This window comes from Argentina anserina, chromosome 6, assembly GCF_933775445.1.
Source record: "Argentina anserina chromosome 6, drPotAnse1.1, whole genome shotgun sequence".
In the NCBI taxonomy this organism is placed as follows: domain Eukaryota; kingdom Viridiplantae; phylum Streptophyta; class Magnoliopsida; order Rosales; family Rosaceae; genus Argentina; species Argentina anserina.
The window spans coordinates 12974155-12992584 of NC_065877.1; the positions used below are offsets into that span (position 1 = coordinate 12974155).

General features: G+C 34.9%; 1 protein-coding gene across 1 annotated transcript; it reads right to left on the reverse strand.

Annotated features, from left to right (window-relative positions):
• Positions 1-11371: 11371 nt before the first annotated feature.
• On the reverse strand, positions 11372-12910 carry LOC126800194 (uncharacterized). Its single transcript, XM_050527508.1, has one exon. The coding sequence runs from the start codon at positions 12248-12250 to the stop codon at positions 11687-11689; it is 564 nt and encodes a 187-aa protein (XP_050383465.1). The 5' UTR covers positions 12251-12910; the 3' UTR covers positions 11372-11686.
• Between the last annotated feature and the right edge of the window lie 5520 nt (positions 12911-18430).

Genomic DNA, 18430 nt, shown 5'->3' on the forward strand with positions numbered 1-18430 from the left:
CATCTAACATGAAAACTTGATGATCGGTTTCTGCACTGCTACTGTGTTTGAACTTTTTTAGACTTAATGACTTTGAACTGGACTGTATGACTTATCCTATTGGATTCCTTACGAAAAATCCTTGAACATAGACTCCTAACTTTTCTAATTTGGACGTTTATTAATTGAGTTATCGATACGGAAAGTTGACGAACTTTGACACTATTATTTGAATGACAATTGCTACTTTTGACAAAGACTTTTCTCATTATGGGAGAAATGACTACTAATCCTTTGACTACTAACTAATATTATCTAATAACTTTTAATTTAAAGTACATTTACTTTATTTGCATATTTACTTTCAAGTTTATTAACTTGTTTATTTCATGCAACATTGAGTTATTGATAAGTATTTATATCTTGGTGTGAGATTATATATATATATATATTTTTTGTAAGTATTAAAATATTATAATAATTACTAAATTTGTGATATTCTATTCACTTTTGAGTTGGAGGTGTGAAGCCGGGTGATTAGTACTACCTCGTGCTTAAGTGAATTGCTAGTAAAATTGTTTTGTGTTTTGAGAGTTAGCCTTGGGCCTTAGTCACTACAGATAGTGCACTATTATACTCATAGGAGAATTGACCTTTAGTATACATATTTTGTTGTTGGTCTCGGTATGCTAAGGTTTATCCGTGTTTTGGGTAAACGTGAACCCTATCATGTGACTTTGTGATTAATTACCAGTTTTCTTGAAAATTAGCACAATTGATTGAATATATTGATGCTGATATGTATATCTATATCCATAAGTAAGAATTTGTGTGACCAAATACACCTAGTTCTTGGTACATTTTACTTGGTTGTTCATATTTAAATTTCTCATTAGCCAAATTATTATAAGAATGTATTATGTACTTACTGGATCTGTGTTACTCATGATACTACACAATCTTATTTTCAGGTAATGAGTAGATGCTTGGAGAATGCGATGAATCTACTAATTAAAATGATGGTTTTTCTTCACTTATTATTTCAAGACAATAAATGCGAGACTCATGTATCTTCACTAAATTTCAGTATTTCTAAATCTGTTGTATTGTAAAATAACTCTGATTTTGTTTCCTAATAAAAGTATTATTCAAACATATAGTTCTATCAATTTTATTGAGAAAATTTTATTAGTTTTAAGATCACACCTCTAATTCGGGAACCATATTTTCATATAATAATGGTTTCGGATTTGGGGGCGTGACAATACAAGCCAGATCAAAAACACCCTCTTACAGTGAGTAAAACCACGCACTCAGTAAGTAAATCATGTAATATATCAGTGAAGTGATATCATTTCTTACACACCCTATAAAATAATATATATATATATATATATATATATATATAATATACACATAGATCACAACAATTCATCATATCACATCACATCCTCCCTTTTTATTAGATATCCTTCAATTTAGTGTACCTTGGGGCACCTAATGGTCATCTTGTCATATACCTCTGTGTGTTACGTCCTTACCTCTGGATAATCAATCAAGAAGTTCATATTGTTACACCCTGACCCGGATTAGCATAGACTAATCCAAACCAAGGTGTTCAAATATGGTGAACCATCAATTCTACTTTCAATAAAGAGCTTCATGCCAACCCAGAACTATGGCAGAGGTGTCGTGTTGCTTTGAGGTGTCTCATTCACTTGGTCGTCATCCAAATTAATGGTTGGAGATGATTCGGTTGCGGAGGAGTACCATGGTAACTACTTGCATATGGAGATGGAGTAGTAGGTAGTACCGCAACGAAAGATGGATGATCTTTAACCACTTCCAAAAATTCAAAGTGTGTAAACTTTTTCTTCTTGGCATTATAGTAACATGATTGAGCTTGCCCGGTACTAGCACTCAATTTTGCATATAATCGGTATGAATTGTCTCCCACAATTTGTCCCTCTTTTATTTGTTATCGTCATATTCATCAATGCTATGACGGAAAAAAGAGATGCACATTTATAAATCCTTGGAAGGAAACCAATGGGTGCCCATTATTTTGGGAAAAAAAATGCTAAACGAAATGAGAGAATAAATGGAGGAAGATGTGAAATTTGATGTGCACAAATTGGTGTGAGTTGATCAAATATTGAAGTAGTATTTATAGGCAAATTTTTGGGAGAGTTTTGAAATTGTTGGGATTTTTTTACTTTTTTTTTTGAGTTTGTATCCGTTATGATCAAATAGTAACCGTTGCTTATTAATTCTGACAATTTGATCGAAATTTCTGATTCAAAATGAAAGGTCCAGATCTATTAAATCGTTGGCACATTCGGTAAGCCACGTGTCAACCATTCATTGGCCCATTAATTTTTTAAAATCTTTTACTAGCGCGTGCAATGCACCCGCCTAACAGAAAAAAAAATTTAAACGTGTCTGACATCACCCACGTGTTGTGGGCTCCGCCAAGAGATCAAGCAATCGTCGGATCAAAGTTTGCTCGAGCGGAGGGGTGAGCAAATCGTTCCGGTTGATTGAGCGAGCAAATCTTATCCGGTGCGAGATCAGAAATGAGTTTGCTCTAGCAAACATGCCGATCTCAGTCGGTGCTCGAGCACCACCTCCTCTTTTGCTCGCCGGTGGGGTTGCTCTTATAATTAATTAAGTGGAAAAGCTAAGTCACCCACCGAAATTTTTATGATACCAACGTAATAGAGTAAATGTAAATCTTAATAATAGTAACAACTCGCAAATTCGTTTGTTACTAATACCGACCACATATGAAAATAATTCCCCTCAATTTTACTTTATTCAAAGTGCAAACAATAACCATTGTCAAAAAAAAAAAAGTGCAAACAATAACCATTACTTTACCCTTTTAAATATCTTCCACTTAATATGTGTCCTATGACTCATGGGAAGGTTGCTGACTGAACTTGCGGTCCAAGTAGTCCTTCTTGGACAATGAGAAGGTGACACGTCACCGAAGAAGTAATTTTGACAACATTTGTAAAAATCGTTACAAATAGTTTGGGTCTCAGAAAAATTATCAGAAAAATATTACGGATTTGTGGTAACTCCTATTTTCTATTTTTTAAAATAAAAATAAAATTTGACCAATTTGAAAACTCGGAATATTACAATGACCCCTCAGTCCTTTAGATTTGAGTCTCATCTGGTTGAGTCATCTTCATTGCAACAATGATCCCCAGCCTCGGGACAAAACTGAAGAGATGTTGATAAAGTATGAAAATCGTCATTTGCAAATTACAAAGCTCCATTTGAATTCAGCATCCTTGTCTTTGATTGTAGTATATACTTTCAGCAATTAAATTGTACGGGAAATATATAGATCACACATATTGAATAATTTTAAAGATGTAGAACTAAAGAGAAGTAGAACAAAACCCAAGAGATTTGGTGTAGTGGTAATACATGCTGCATTTGCATGTTGGACGAATACTGATGTGATACTCTTGGTAATAAGAGGTCATTAGTTCGATCATCCGCATGTGAAAGCATTCCCTGAAAAAAGCTTGTACCGTATCTGCTCTCCAGATCTGGAGTGGTAGACTCACATTCACCTTTTTTTACAAAAAAAAAAAGAGAGGTAGAACAAAAGCAATTGTGGATCTTGAAAATTTGGGTGGCGGAGGATAAATGATTAAACGTGAATAGAGATAGATTCGCTCGCATAAAAATATGAAATCTAGAGCCTCAATGGACCACGAAAGTGATGACTGAATGGGTGAAGTGAGAAAGAAAGGAACATTTTGAGTTTTGAGTTTGAGGGTTTGCTTTATTTTCTGGTCAATTAGTTTCAACAGGAAAATCATTATGGAATCTCACGTAGGACAATGAAAGAAACAATTACAGATTTGATTGATTCTTAGCTTTACGTCTTTACACCAACAACCCCAAACCGCCCTTCATCGATCCTACAAGTGCCCTTTTTACTCTTTTTTACGAATGAAGAACACTGCTCAAGTTCCACTTTACCCAACTTGGCTTTCGTACTGTTGTTGTTGTTGATGGTGCTGATGTTAATAATCTTAACATAGAGATATGAGGATCGATATCATTTAGCTCCACTCGTCTTAAACTTAAGTTAGGGAACCTCTCTAAAAAAATTCCATGTCAAGCTATTTGAAATCTGTTTTCGTTGTCAATGTCTTGAATTTATATTCATTATTGTACGTTAATATTAACTTAGTTTGAAAAAATAAATAATTTATGACTTTATCGTTATAGACGAAAGAGAATACAACATAGTATGAATGACAATTTCAGGTGCAAGTACGATTTTTGAGACCAACCCTCAATTTTAAATTACATTTTAGTAAAACCAATGATTTCAAAATTATTTTACAACAATCATTACTAAGAGATCAACCGTGCACAACATAGATGGAGAGTTGTATTATTTGACATTAGGTTATGTAAGTGTGTTATATACGTATTGATCTTTCCATTATACCACCGTTTTTTCAAAGTAAATGGAGACGTCATTAGAGCAGTTATATTTGCTAGTTGGTATTTTGCTGGGTACTTGTTGGTAAAAACTTCTAATATTATTTCAGGTCATTGTAATTAATGGTATAAGTTTCACGTACCCCCTTATATTCGACAGTTTCATTAAAAAAAACTTAAAAGACAACCACACTAACCCCATTTTAAAAAAACAGAGATCAGTTGTGCCGCATTCCCAGTTTGGCATCCACATTTTTGACAAAACCAAAATACTCCGTGGACAATATGATATGAAATAAGCCATGGTATACCTTTAGAAGCGTTAGAGGCTTAGACACTCGTGAACAAGGACCTTTGAATAGAAACTGCAGAGCGAACTTAATGCACAATGCCCTCACCAACTTGGCCTTGCGTGATATCACTATTGGTACCAAAGTAGCATCTAGAACTTATTGTGGACTAAAGTCATCTCCAATTCCCCCAATTTAAGGGCTAAAGAGGTCTCATTTAGCACTTTTCATCTCTAATCCTCGTAAATTAAATGCTAAAAGACATTAAGTGAGAGCTAAATAACATTATTAAGGACTAATATAGCCCTTAGCAATGTCTCTTAACCTTTTGAGTGAGTTTATATTCTCATTTGTTTATTCAATAGGTCCCCACATTTTATCAACTGCAATTAATTCTATATTTTTATTAATACATTAACTTTATTTTTGATGATTAATATAATTAATTTTAATTTTAATAATTAGTATAATTAATTGTAATTTGATGATTAAAATTAGTAATGGTCTCTACTTAAATGGATTAAAAAATAGTCTATATGTTTATATATATATATATAGAGAATTTCTCATGTGCGGAAGTTCGTACCATACGGATTCAATAATTCCGGCGACCGGCGACGCGCAACGACAGCGCCGACCAGCACAACCGCACTCCCCTCCTCTCCGCTTTCCTCCTAGTGTCGGCCGGAGCTCCAGCGCTGGCCTACTCCTCCCAAAATCTACAGATTTCTAGAAATTTCCCAAAAAAACATGATTTTTCTAGAAATCTGCATAATCCAGGAGGAGTAGGCCGGCGCTGGAGCTTCTATCGGCACTGGGAGGAGCATTGGAGGAGGGGAGTGCAGATGTGCTGGTCGGCGCAGTCGTTGCGCGTCGCGAGTTGCTGGAATCGCCGAATCCGTACCGTGCAGACGTCCGTAACCAATAACGCAGATATATATATATATATATATATATCAACACACTTGATTGATTTATCACTTTATTATTTCTTTAAAATTATTATACATAAATGGTAGATGAATTTGCAATGTGATTGCTTTATTTTAGTTTGTTTATTAAATATATACATCAAATGTGGTTGAATGAGATATCCTTTAAAATGAAATTGAGAAGATATAATAATCTTAATTAAAATGTCAAAACTAACTTTTTAATTATAAAAATAGTCTTAATTACTACAAGAATCTAATATAAATAATAACACTTAAACATATAATAACATAATTAAAATATTAAAATATAATTTAGGACTAAATTTTAGTCTTAACAAGTTAAATACAGTTAATATCGCATCGACTAGACCACTTTTCAAGCTTGAAATGTTTTTAGCCTTTTGAATTTCAGATCGCTTAATAAAACAATTAGACCCTCAAGTTCTTCCTCACTCAAATTTCTCACCTTCCCTTCATGACAGGTATAGATAAAACCTAGGAGCAAGGGGTGGGGATGACCCTGCCCTTGTATTTTAGGACAGAGCCAAATCAGGAGTGCAGAAACAGTGACAGATTACACGCTCACCACTACTGCACTGGCTTCCCAGTTTCAGATTAGATCTGGAACAACCCACCTGAGTTGGGAACATGGAGACTGAACAGTGACTCGTGATGATAATAATAATAATGACGCCTTTCCCTGGTTCAGTTTGGGACACCATATTCCAGTCAAGGTGAGAAAGTAAATGGTGACATTTCCTTCAGAAACTGGAACCCATGATTTAGCTCCTAACTGAAAAGGGTAAATTATTTTCACGGGTCGGCAGTTCTTTTGACCGAAAGGTGATTCCTTCCCTGCCAGAATTTACAATTAACAATTCCGACCGACCACGCCGAAGGTGACCGAAAGTTTCTTATTACTGGCCTGCAGATTTAATAGAATTGCAAGACAATTTTAAAATGGGTAGAATTAAAGAGTGAGGTTTGCGTCTGCCAACATAAGAAACATCCAAAATCTAAAAATTGATGATATTCTTAATAAAAGCTTAGGAAATAGATTAGGTGAATAGTGTAGACACATGAAATTTAATGAATTAAATCATCCTCATTAAATAATTAAATCGACCAAGAATCTGAAAAAATTACACACGTGGCCTAAAAGTCAACAAAGTCAGTACGGATCCGAATAAAATTCGCGTCAGCACATAAACGGATGATTGTAATCGAAACTATGTGATTCCGACTTTAATTGGAAATTGAATATCATTGACGATCGAAATGGAAATCGGACATTTGATTAAATTAATAAATTTCTTTACGGTTATAATTAAATCAATTATTTGAATCTGTTTAATTTAATTATCCTCGTAACTAATTTTAAATTAATCAGAAAATACATTGATTTAATTATACAACTAAAGAAGTATTATTATTTTAGTATCATTAAAATATTCTATAAAATAGAATATTCTTGACACTATAAATACCTTTTTCAACATAAAGAGAGGGGGGATTTTTGACTAGAGAAGAAGAGATAAAATCATTTGAGCAAGATCACACTCGACAAATCCCGAAGTCTCCCAAGTCCACGAAGAATCATCAAGCTGCCAAATCGATCGTTCTTCATCAAGTCCAAATCCAAACTCAAGTCCACGAAGAATCATCAAGCTGCCAAATTGATCGTTCTTCATCAAGTCCAAATCCGAACTCAAGTCCACCAAGAATCATCAAGCTGCCAAATCGATCGTTCTTCATCAAATCCAAATCCAAATCCAAATCAAACTCAAATTCTCAAGATCAAGTGCACGTCACCCTTGAGCCAAGTCACATACGGAGATAGAATCAAAGAAGTTCACAAAGATTGTAACCCCGCGCTTGATATTCAATAAATCACACTTTATTTATACACGTGTCTGCATTTTTGTTTGTTTTCAGATTCTCGTTCTACAAATAGATACAGAGAATAAATGATTAACTACAAGATGGAGCCGTATGGGTCGTCAATGCCTGGTTCATCTTTAATGGGCTTGGATCGGACTGAGTTGGGTTTTTTTTTCAGTTTTGAAAAATAACGGGCCGAGACGGACCAGACTTTGTTGCTTATCTTATTATCCAAGCCCGCACATGTATGATGAGCTTTACGGGCTTTTTCGGGCCGGACTTGATGAGTTTTTTGGGCCGGGCCTATCGGGCTTTATTTTAAAAACTAATTAAATAACAAATTTCCTATGTGATATACAAAGATATAAAATTATTATTTTTTATTCACAATCTCATACAAAGAAAATAATACATCAATGTCAACAATATGCACGTGAATAACTTTTCTCACTAATTATGCAAGAAGCTCAACAACGTGAACATTAAATCTAGTAATATAAATAAATTTTGTTCTTAGTAATGTGGTGACGGAGAAGTTATGTATCATAATTCTAGTCATGAGTCATGAGTGTATATTAATTTAACATATAATTATATATATTAGCTTAAATGTATATATATACAACTATATGTATATAGTATTAATTAGCTTATATATATATGTATGATTATATGTATATATGCTAATTGGCGGACATTTGCGGGCCGGGATTCGCGGGTTTTTAGTGGACCGGGCCGCATTTCTCACTCCTAAACCAAGCCCGGCCTCTACCCATCGGGGCAGGCACATAAAACTTTTTTATGCAGGCCGGGCTAGGCTTGCGGGCCTCCATCCGCCCACTTGATCCGCAAACTTAATAATGAGACCTAGATGGAGGTAGGCAGTTCACAAAAATACTATACTTTTGTAGTTTTGTAGATGTATACATTTAATTCTCAAGTCGAAATTGTGAATATGTGAAATTTATAGTTTACTTTAAATTATGTATGGGTACGGCTATTGTTACCTTACATCTCCTTTGCTCACCCTATAAAGTATAAACTATTGAAATACTAAAATACCCTAATACAAAATTACATTAAAGGATGATAAATTGGTAACAATTATTTTACATATGTACTTAAATTAGATTAGTTATTCACTCTTTTATTCAAGACTACCGTCTCATTCTTCCAAAAATAATCATTATAATAAATAAAATCTTCCATTATTCTCATGTTTTGCAAATATTACTGGGTTTGAGGACAACGACTTAGAGCATGAAGATGAGATAACGGTTTTTATCAAAACCATAATAATATATGTATATATTGGAGGTTTTTTAATAAAAAAATTATTTTTATTTTAGATAAACGATGCCAAATTTTCAATGAAGGAAGATTGAACTGGTGAAGACTATTTATTGTATTGTTATAGAATTGTATGATATTTTCTTAGTCGAAATTGTAAAAACAAATATGAAATAAAAGTGGTAAAAGGGTTAATATAATAAGTTAAAATATTATGTGGTAATAAGATAAGAGTGCTTCTATTTATACCTCCAAAACGGGTATTTGTAACTCCTTACTTGATAAAGCTCTATTTTATTTTTACAAATACTTAAAATGTTATTTAGATCAGTCGTTACCCTAAATTGGAAATCAGTTTTTGTTGTTGGTGAATTTTATCATCTATATATATATATATATATATATATATATATATATAATATATATAGGCCTTCTTGGCTGCGGAGGTCCGCACTAAGATTTTGGTGCGGATTTCCATCTTTTTACCACTTTTTGATCGAATTTTCTCATCTTCACCGTCTAGTATCTAGATAATATTGTGTAGATCATCTCTGCAAAATTTCAGCCAATTTGGTAATCGTTAAGTCACTCAAAATTGTGTTTTTCTGTTAAAAATATGAACGGTAACGGTTCGACAGAATTCGGTCTGTCCATTTGTTATTCGATTTTGAGGGCCTTAACGATTACCAAATTGGCTGAAATTTTGCAGAGATGATCTACACAATATTATCTAGATACTAGACGGTGGAGATGAGAAAATTCGATCAAAAAGTGGTAAAAAGATGGAAATCCACACCAAAATCATTGGTGCGGATCTCCTTAGCTGAGAAAATCCGTATATATATATATATACAGTCTCTATCCAGAGTGAAGGTTCATTTTGAAGTTTCAGAGTGAAGTTCCAATTTTGGCACACTTTTCGGTCAAATTTTTTCACCATAAGCGATTCAATATTTTGGTATGTTATTCAAGATCATCTATACAAAATTTCATCTAATTCAGACATCGCTAAGGTATTGAAATTAGATTAAATCAATGAATGAATTAAAACTGTTCAACGTGAACCGTTCGTGTAAATCTTAATTTTGAAAGCTCAAATCATTGTCAAATTGAATAAAACTTTATAGAGATGATCTTGAATAACATATCTAAATATTGAATCGCTTATGGTGAAAAAATTTGACCGAAAAGTGTGCTAAAATTAGAACTTCACTCTGAAACTTCAGAGTGAACCTTCACTCTAGATAGGGACTGTATATATATATATATATATATATATATATATATATATATTATCTCGGTGAAGCACATCCAGATGATTTCATGAAGCTCATGGCATTAGACTAGTTTGGAATCATCATACCACAAAGAGTTTTTTTCACCAACAGTCCCTCAATTCTGGTGTACCTACCAATGCGATACCTCAACTCTTAATCGTACCAATGTGATACCCAGACTCTAGTATTGCTATCATTGAAGTACTTCCGTCAGTTTTTTTCAACTTATCCGTCATCTTAGTGACGTGGCAAGTACGTGAGGCCCACAAAGAGGGTTAAAAGACAAAATTAACCACATCTGAGAGGAGCAATGTTTTTCCCGCCCTTTATCTTGAGAAAGACACCCAACAATTCCAATTTTGGCGCCAATTTTCCCTCCCTACTCCTTAATTTGTGTCTCTTATCTAAACTAAAGAACTACCGCCAACCAGTCGACCACAATCTGATAAAACCTAGATCAATCTCATTTTATATTTTTATCCTAGCACTTGTTAAACTAACAGAATAAATATATAAATTTATATGAAACATCTCATTTCCACAATCTCATAAGAATATAGAAACACATAACTTAACGAAATTGAAATACATGTTTAAGTACCATTCGTTGCCACCTTTTATGTTGATCTGCCATGATTTTTGCTTGTAAGAACTAATGGTACTTAAACTTGTGTGAGCTCAAAGGCCACAGAAACTTCACTTCACGGGAAATATCTATATGAACCTTTCCAATTGGTGTCAAGGAGTTGCTTGTCAAATCCGATGCCCTCATTACATTACCAAAATGCCAGACCATACATATCTTTTACCTCTATAAACATTGACATCAATGACATGGTTGCCAATTTTTCCAGTTAAATCAAAAGATTTCCTAGAATGATTGATCTCCAAAGTCCAAACAGAAGGATTCACTTTAGGTAAGAAAAACTAAAACTCAGTTCGGTAGATTCTGTCCATATTAGTGGTCAATCCCATCATTTATTTGCAATCTAGAACGCATCCAATAGAAACTAATTCAATATAATATCACCTGGCCAATATTGAAAGCATATACACTTCTTCCTCAAATGAATCATTACCTTTGCCACATGAATTATACCTTCTAAACTGATTTCCCATAGTCACTTGGCATCTGAACAACATCATCAATTGATCATGATTCATGATCATCACCAAGAACAAAGAACATAATCCAGAGAATATATATGTAAGAGTTCATGAAAGCAAGAAGACGAGGTCGGCAAAAGAATCCATTTTCATTATAATCGTTTGAAACCTTCAACACTCATAGCCCCAAAGTCAATCTCTATCAACAATTTGCACAACCAATTTCTAATTCAACCCGAAAACCATTTCCTCAGCCCTCCCTCCTATATACACTGAATCCATAACCAGATACCCTTTTGGCAAAAACCAAAACGGAACCCGAAAAATGGAAACATAATAGTCACCCCTCATGTAAAGAACAATTTTTTCCAGGTGAACATAGGAAACCAGTTGGAAAAAAAAATAGCTTTTGTAACTTTGGATATTAGGGTAGTAGTAATTTGGGGGGTAATTATGTACCGGAGACGACAACCTTGGAGTCGGAAGATGAGTTTGAGTTTGAGTTGGAGTTGGAGATGGAGGGTGTCTCTCTCTGAGTTGGGCTTCTCCAAAACCCAGTGCCGTAAAACCGATCCCACATCTCCTTCTCGAGCTCAATCACATCCGGATCAGACGACTCATCGTCCTCCATCATAAGCTTCTGCACCGCCTTGAACTCCGACGACAGCGACTCAAACCGGCCGAGCGGGTGGAACTGCAGCTCCCTCCCGTCGCAGTCGCACGTGCAATGCAGGTGGCTCGGCTGGAGCAGCCCTTTCTTGATCAGCCTCTGCCGCCGCTTCTTCCTCAGCACGCGCCGGCACAGACCCGCCGGAACCTTGTAGATTACGAGCACCAGGAGATTGACCAACCCGCAGGGGCAGCAGCAGCACACGGCGGCGCACTCGGCGGCGGTCCCGCCGGCCACCTCGGCCAGTCGGTCTTTGCAGTCGGAGACGTGGTTCTTGAGTTGCACAGGCCGCCGGCGGCTCCAGGAGCCTTGCCGGAGGAAAGGGTGCCGGGAAGAAGACGACATGGGTGCCTGAGTTGGGCCGTTTTCGACGGAAAATGAGCAAATTCCAATCTGGGTTTTCAAGAATGAACCCCAAAACCGCCGGAGATTCAAGAATGAATCAAGAATCGTCAAGAAGATTAAAGAAAGATGAGAAACTAAGAGCTGGGTTGTTGCCGGGGTCTGGATTCTGAACAAGCAGAGGAGGACCGATTTCAATTCCTTGCTCAGGGATCGCCGGAGACCCTCGAGCAGGGGAGGGGGGGTCACGGAGAAGTAGGAGAGATTGAAATCGAGGCCTCCTCCATGGAAGAATGAAGAAGGGGAAAGGGGCTAGTCTGTAATGTGAAAATGGGGGGATTGGCCGAGCTGGAGTGACAGGTAAGGAAGGAGTTGTATAGGCGAAAACGGACGCCCAAAAATGGGTGGAGCTCAGCGACTTGCGGCGGTGTTGCAAGTTTGGCGTTTTGGTGATTTATGGTAATGTTGATTGATTTCAGGGGGGAAAGGGAAGAAGAGGGAGAAGGGGAGAGGTGGGTTTTGCTTTGTTTAGGAGAATGGAGATCCTACAAAACTGGGGTTGGAAATTGAATTAGTTATGATAATGATGAGGGGAGGATTTTAAAAGGTGGAAAGGACTCAAAGGAGTATTCATTAGTGACAAACAAACCTGAGGCAGCCGCTTGAAGAAGATAGTGAGTTGGTGTTAGTTTTTCACTTTTTTAGGGGGTTTATAAAATGGTGTGATTTTATATTAATTTTGGCATATAAGTGAGTCATGTGATGTTAACAGTTATAGTAGTTAATTGTTATTATGAATTAGGCAATACAAGGACACTATCTCAAAAAAAAAAAAGGACACTAAGGACAAACATTACTATGTGATGTGTACAATAATAATTCAAATCCCTCTTAGGAGGGGAGGTAGTGTCCATTTCCTATTCTCACGCTGATGGTACATATATAGGTTATATAAGTAATCAGGATATACTTTGTGAATGTTCATTTTTAGTTGTAAATCACACTAATGATGTTATGATTTTCATAGTTTTTTCAATTTCAAAATATAGTTGAATGCTTGATCCTATTATAAAACTGTCCGAAATTTTTTTAAACAATTTGCTTATATAGCTTTGTATAGGAGAGAAAACAACCAATAGACTCTAAGCAGTGATTAATAACGCGACATGTTGTGTACAAATCTTGAGAACCACATGAAACTAGAGAGATGGCAACTACCTCATCATCAATATACTAGGAATAAAGGAGAAAAGCCTTGAAATTATGTTCAAATCCCCGAAAAGAGTGGACATAATAACTAAATCACTCAGGAAGACAAAGCTCACAGGCTTAAAGTCGAAAATTGCAATTTATCAGTAGCTTATCAAGGGTGCTTCACTCAAATGTCCGATGATGAAACATTGTGCACCCTTAACCAAATGTGAGTGTAATAGCTATGGGTGAACTCAAATTACTACATGTTTTCACCGTATGGAATTAGAGATTCAGTTGATGAATGCGACACAAAAAGGGAAGCGAGAGCAATTGTAATTAGTAATTTTCGAGTGCTTTTTTTTAATTAAAAAAAAAAATATATATATATATATATATATATATAGTCTTTATCCAGAGTGAACATTTATTTTGAAAATTACATAGTGAAGTTTTAATTTCAGTACACTTTTCGGCCAAATTTTTTCATCAAAAGTGATTCAATATTTATGTATGATATTCAAGATTATCTATGACAAAATTGGAACTTTACTATGAAATTTCAAAATGAAGTTTCAATCTGGAGATGGACTATATATACTGAGGATACTCATAATTGGAGAAAACGGCATCATGAATTTATACTCGTGCATACGGTAGTCTAATATTCCATTTATATCTCGACAAATATAATAATAACAGAGACGTAGCTCAAGATTTGATATTGATATCCCAAAACATCTCCTTGATGGGTCAGTCGAATAATGAATTGATTGATCTAGTTCAAGAAACAGAAGAAAAGGGTCCGAGTGCAATCCATCTCCTATGCCAAAACACCACATGTTCTCTCAATCACAATTGCCATACGGCAGTCTCTAATAATTCATATAATAAAAGGAAATGATAGGAAGAGACGGGTTTCAGTTGAATTCGGGGGTACGTACCCGGCAAATAGTCGTCGGGCTTCTTCTTTCTTCTAGATTTTTTTGGTGCCTAAACTCGTTCTCAACTTGGTCTGAATCTGTTGTGTATCTGACGTGTAGATTTTGAAATGTTTGTGATGGAGATTAGAGTAATAGACAAACCCTCGTGTTAATGCCATCACTTTGCTTCTCTCCTGATGTGACCTGCCTTGCCGTGCCGAGGCTTTGCACAATACCACCAACCATTCCTCTATACGATTCTAATTTGGCTCTTTTCTAGTTAAGTTCGAACGGCTTATCTGTTTTTTTTTTAATGAACGAAATATTATTAAAATCAAAAATCAAGCCAGAATGTCTACAATCAGTGTTCTAAATATCGGATATCGGCTGATATATCGGTAATATTTAGAAAACGATACGATATCGCCATATCGGTTGAATATATCGTTCAAACTCTTATATATCGGTCAAACTTTGATTTTGTGTTTAATTTTTCAATTTTTGTTTAATTTTTTAATATTCATTTCCTCTTCTTCTTTTTTGAAAAACTTATATACATTTTTTATTTTTCATATATATTTTAAATATATATGATGAATTTGAAGCCTAAATAATCATTCTTAAATACATATTTTATTATTATGTGCCGTTCGTGTACTTTAATTGTCACAAAATCAAGTATTTATTTTCTTTAATTTACTTAGTATCGTTTCTTAGTTTATTTGGTACATATTGAAGTATAATTTTATAAATTTTATTGAAAATAAGTAAATCTGATAAAACCGATATATCCCTGATATATCGTTTTACCTATCGACCGATACGCTACCGATAAGCGATATTTAGATTATTGCCTACAACGTCAGTATAGTTATCTGGTTTACGTGAATGAGAGATAACAAGAATGGAAAAATGAATGACATCATTGAGTTGTTGACGTACAATTTATATCAAATGTGATACGATGTTCATTAAAGAGTAACCACTATATACCTTCCGAGTCATGCAAATACAGACATAATCAAGAAATTGTAACAACAAACTCTCACACCACTACATAAGATAAGAGTCAGAACTAATTAATCGTATTTTTATTGCTTCTAATATGTTATGTATAGATTAGGCTTCATCATTTAGCCCGCGGATCCGAAAAACCCGTAGATGCCCGCAAGTCTGATGGGCTTTTACTTGGTCCGACCCGCGAGAAAGCCCGCTTCCGTAGATAGAGGGACGAGCTTAGATTAGAGGTGTGAAACCCGGCCCGCCAAAAGCTCGTAAAACCCGGCCCGTAAAAGCCCACTAAATAATAAAATATCATACATATATATTTTATTAGGTTTAGCATAAAGCTATCGCATTATGAAGCAACTATAGAAAGAAAATTATCGGGATTGATCGACACCAGTCGATATGATCAGTATATATATAATTTGGCAAAGCCACGGTCAATGAGGATTTTAATATGTAAAAACGCTTGTTTTTTAGTTGATCGTAGGCAATGGTCTAAATATCGGTTATCGGCATCGTATCGGTTTTGGAAAATAAGGATATAACGGGGATATATCGAGATATATCGGATTATATCGGATTTATCGTTTTTGTTAATTTTTAATTTAAATTTAATATATTTATAAACATGTACTTCAAAATATTCAAAATATACCAAATAATATTAACTACTAAGTACTAATTGAACAAAAATAGGTGCACAAAAGATAGATTGAGATATTGATTATGCATTCATATATTATAAACTCTCTCATCATCCGAATCAAAGTCAAAATCATCTTCTCCATTATCTTCATCCCATCTTCTGAGATAAAATCATCTTCATAAATCACCTTCTGTCTATTTGCGTTGAAATTCCTCAAAACGACATCGTCTCCTTAAAAAAAATCACCGAAAAAAAAGTAACAAGAAAATAAATCACAAAAAAAAAGTCAACGAAAAAAAATTATCGAAAAAAATCATCAAAAAAAAGTCTCCGAAAAAAAAAGTCCACGGAAAAAAAAAGTCCACCAAAAAAAAGTCAAACGAAAAAAAATTCACCGATATATCGCATGTTGACCCGATATTTTGAGTTGACCGATATATTAAGGCGATATGGCATTTATCCTATCGGTTTCTAAATATCACCGATATATCGCCGATATATCCCCGATATATCCCGATATTTAGAACACTGATCGTAGGTACGGACGGTCAAACAATATCCAAAACAGACGAAACTTTTATGGGTTTATTAAATATATATACTAATCACATTTGCTGGTGTCGATCAATCATATTTCGAACTGGAATTATCAATCATCGAAGTGTCCACTAATACATCGTAACCTTTATATTAGGTTTATAATAAAACTATCGCATTATGAAACGACTATATGAAGAAAACTTATCAGGATCGATCGACACCAGCCGATGTAATCGGTATATATTTAGTGACCCTATAAATATTTAATCAAATTCGGCCCTCGTTTGACCGTCGGAATTTTCGGTAAATCGAAAACACCACTAATATGTCCTAATGGAGGACATATTACAAATATGCAAACGCTGAAAGCCGTTTGCGTATCTGAAATCACCTCATTTTTATTACCTATCTTGTGCAGTTGCACTGAAGAAATCTATTTGGCAAAGTCCCGGTCAATGGGGTTTCAATATGTCAAAATGTCTCTTTTTTAGTTGACCGTTGGTACAAATGGTCAAACCATGTCCAAAACAGATGAAATTTTTAAGGGTTTCCTAAATATATATACTGATCACATCTACTGGTTTCGATCGACCATATTTCGACTTGGAGTTGTCGATCGCTGAAGTGTCCACTAATGTATCATAACTTTTATATTATGTTTATAATAAAACTATCGCATTATGAAGCGACTATATGAAGTAAACTTCTCGGAATCGATCGACACCATCCGATGTGACCAGTATATATATTTAGTACCATTTTAAAATTCAACCAATTCGGATCTCGTTTGACCATCGAAATTTCCGGTAAACTAAAACCAACATTAATGTGCCCTAAGGGGGGACTCATTACCAAGATGCGAATGCGGAAAACTGTTTACATATTTGAAATCACCTAATTTTTGTCACCAATCGTGCGTGGTCGCAATGAGTAAACCCTTTGGCAAAGCCCCGGTCAATGAAGTTTTATTATGTGCAAACACCTCTTTTTTTGTTAACCGTAAGTGCGGACGGACAAACCATGTTCAAAACGGATGAAATTTTTACAGGGTCCCTAAATATATATATCGATCATATATATTGGTGTCGATCGACAATATTTCAAAACTAGAATTTATTTGTGACTATTTTTAGAATGTTTTATAATAATTCTTTTATTATTTCAAACCCTTAAATTAGAGTATTATATATATTTTTCTAATACAACCCACCAAGGCCTGGGCCGTAAGACATGCTTTGGGTGGGCATACTTAGATCTTTATATTTATGAAAATACCTGGCCTGGTCTACCACTTATTTAAATTTACTAAAGCCTGACTCGTTGACCAGTCCTAGTATAGACATAGTTAATCTAAACTAATGACATGTTTATTTTATGGGAATGAAATTGTATTCCCCCTTGCACAAAGGAATAAGAATTGTGATGGGGCCCACCTTCTAATTCCTAAATGCATTCCGATATAAATAAATTCGAATTTGTATTATTGGGGGAATGGATTTGTGGTGGGACCCATTTTCCAAACCTGAAAATATCTTCATATTTTTAACAAATTATAAACTTACCCAACCCTAAGGGTAATTTAGTAATCAATTAATATGACCACAAACCTTGTATCATTCTTTACCATTTTACCTTTAACTTCTACCCGAACCTTATATCATTCCTTACTGTTTTACCTTTAACTTCTATTTGAACCTTGTATCATTCCTTACGGTTTTACCTTTAATTTCTACTTGAACCTTGTATCATTCGTTTTACTCGACTCTAAAATTTGACTTTTCGATGTGTAAGTTTTTAGAGAAAACTTTATGTACGAAAGTTGTAGGGAATTATTGATACGAGTTCGTAGACACATGACATGCCAAACTCGGAGTT

Coding starts and splice junctions, on each gene's coding strand:
- LOC126800194 (XM_050527508.1), bottom strand. CDS start 12,250: ATGTCGTCTTCTTCCCGGCACCCTTTCCTCCGGCAAGGCTCCTGGAGC.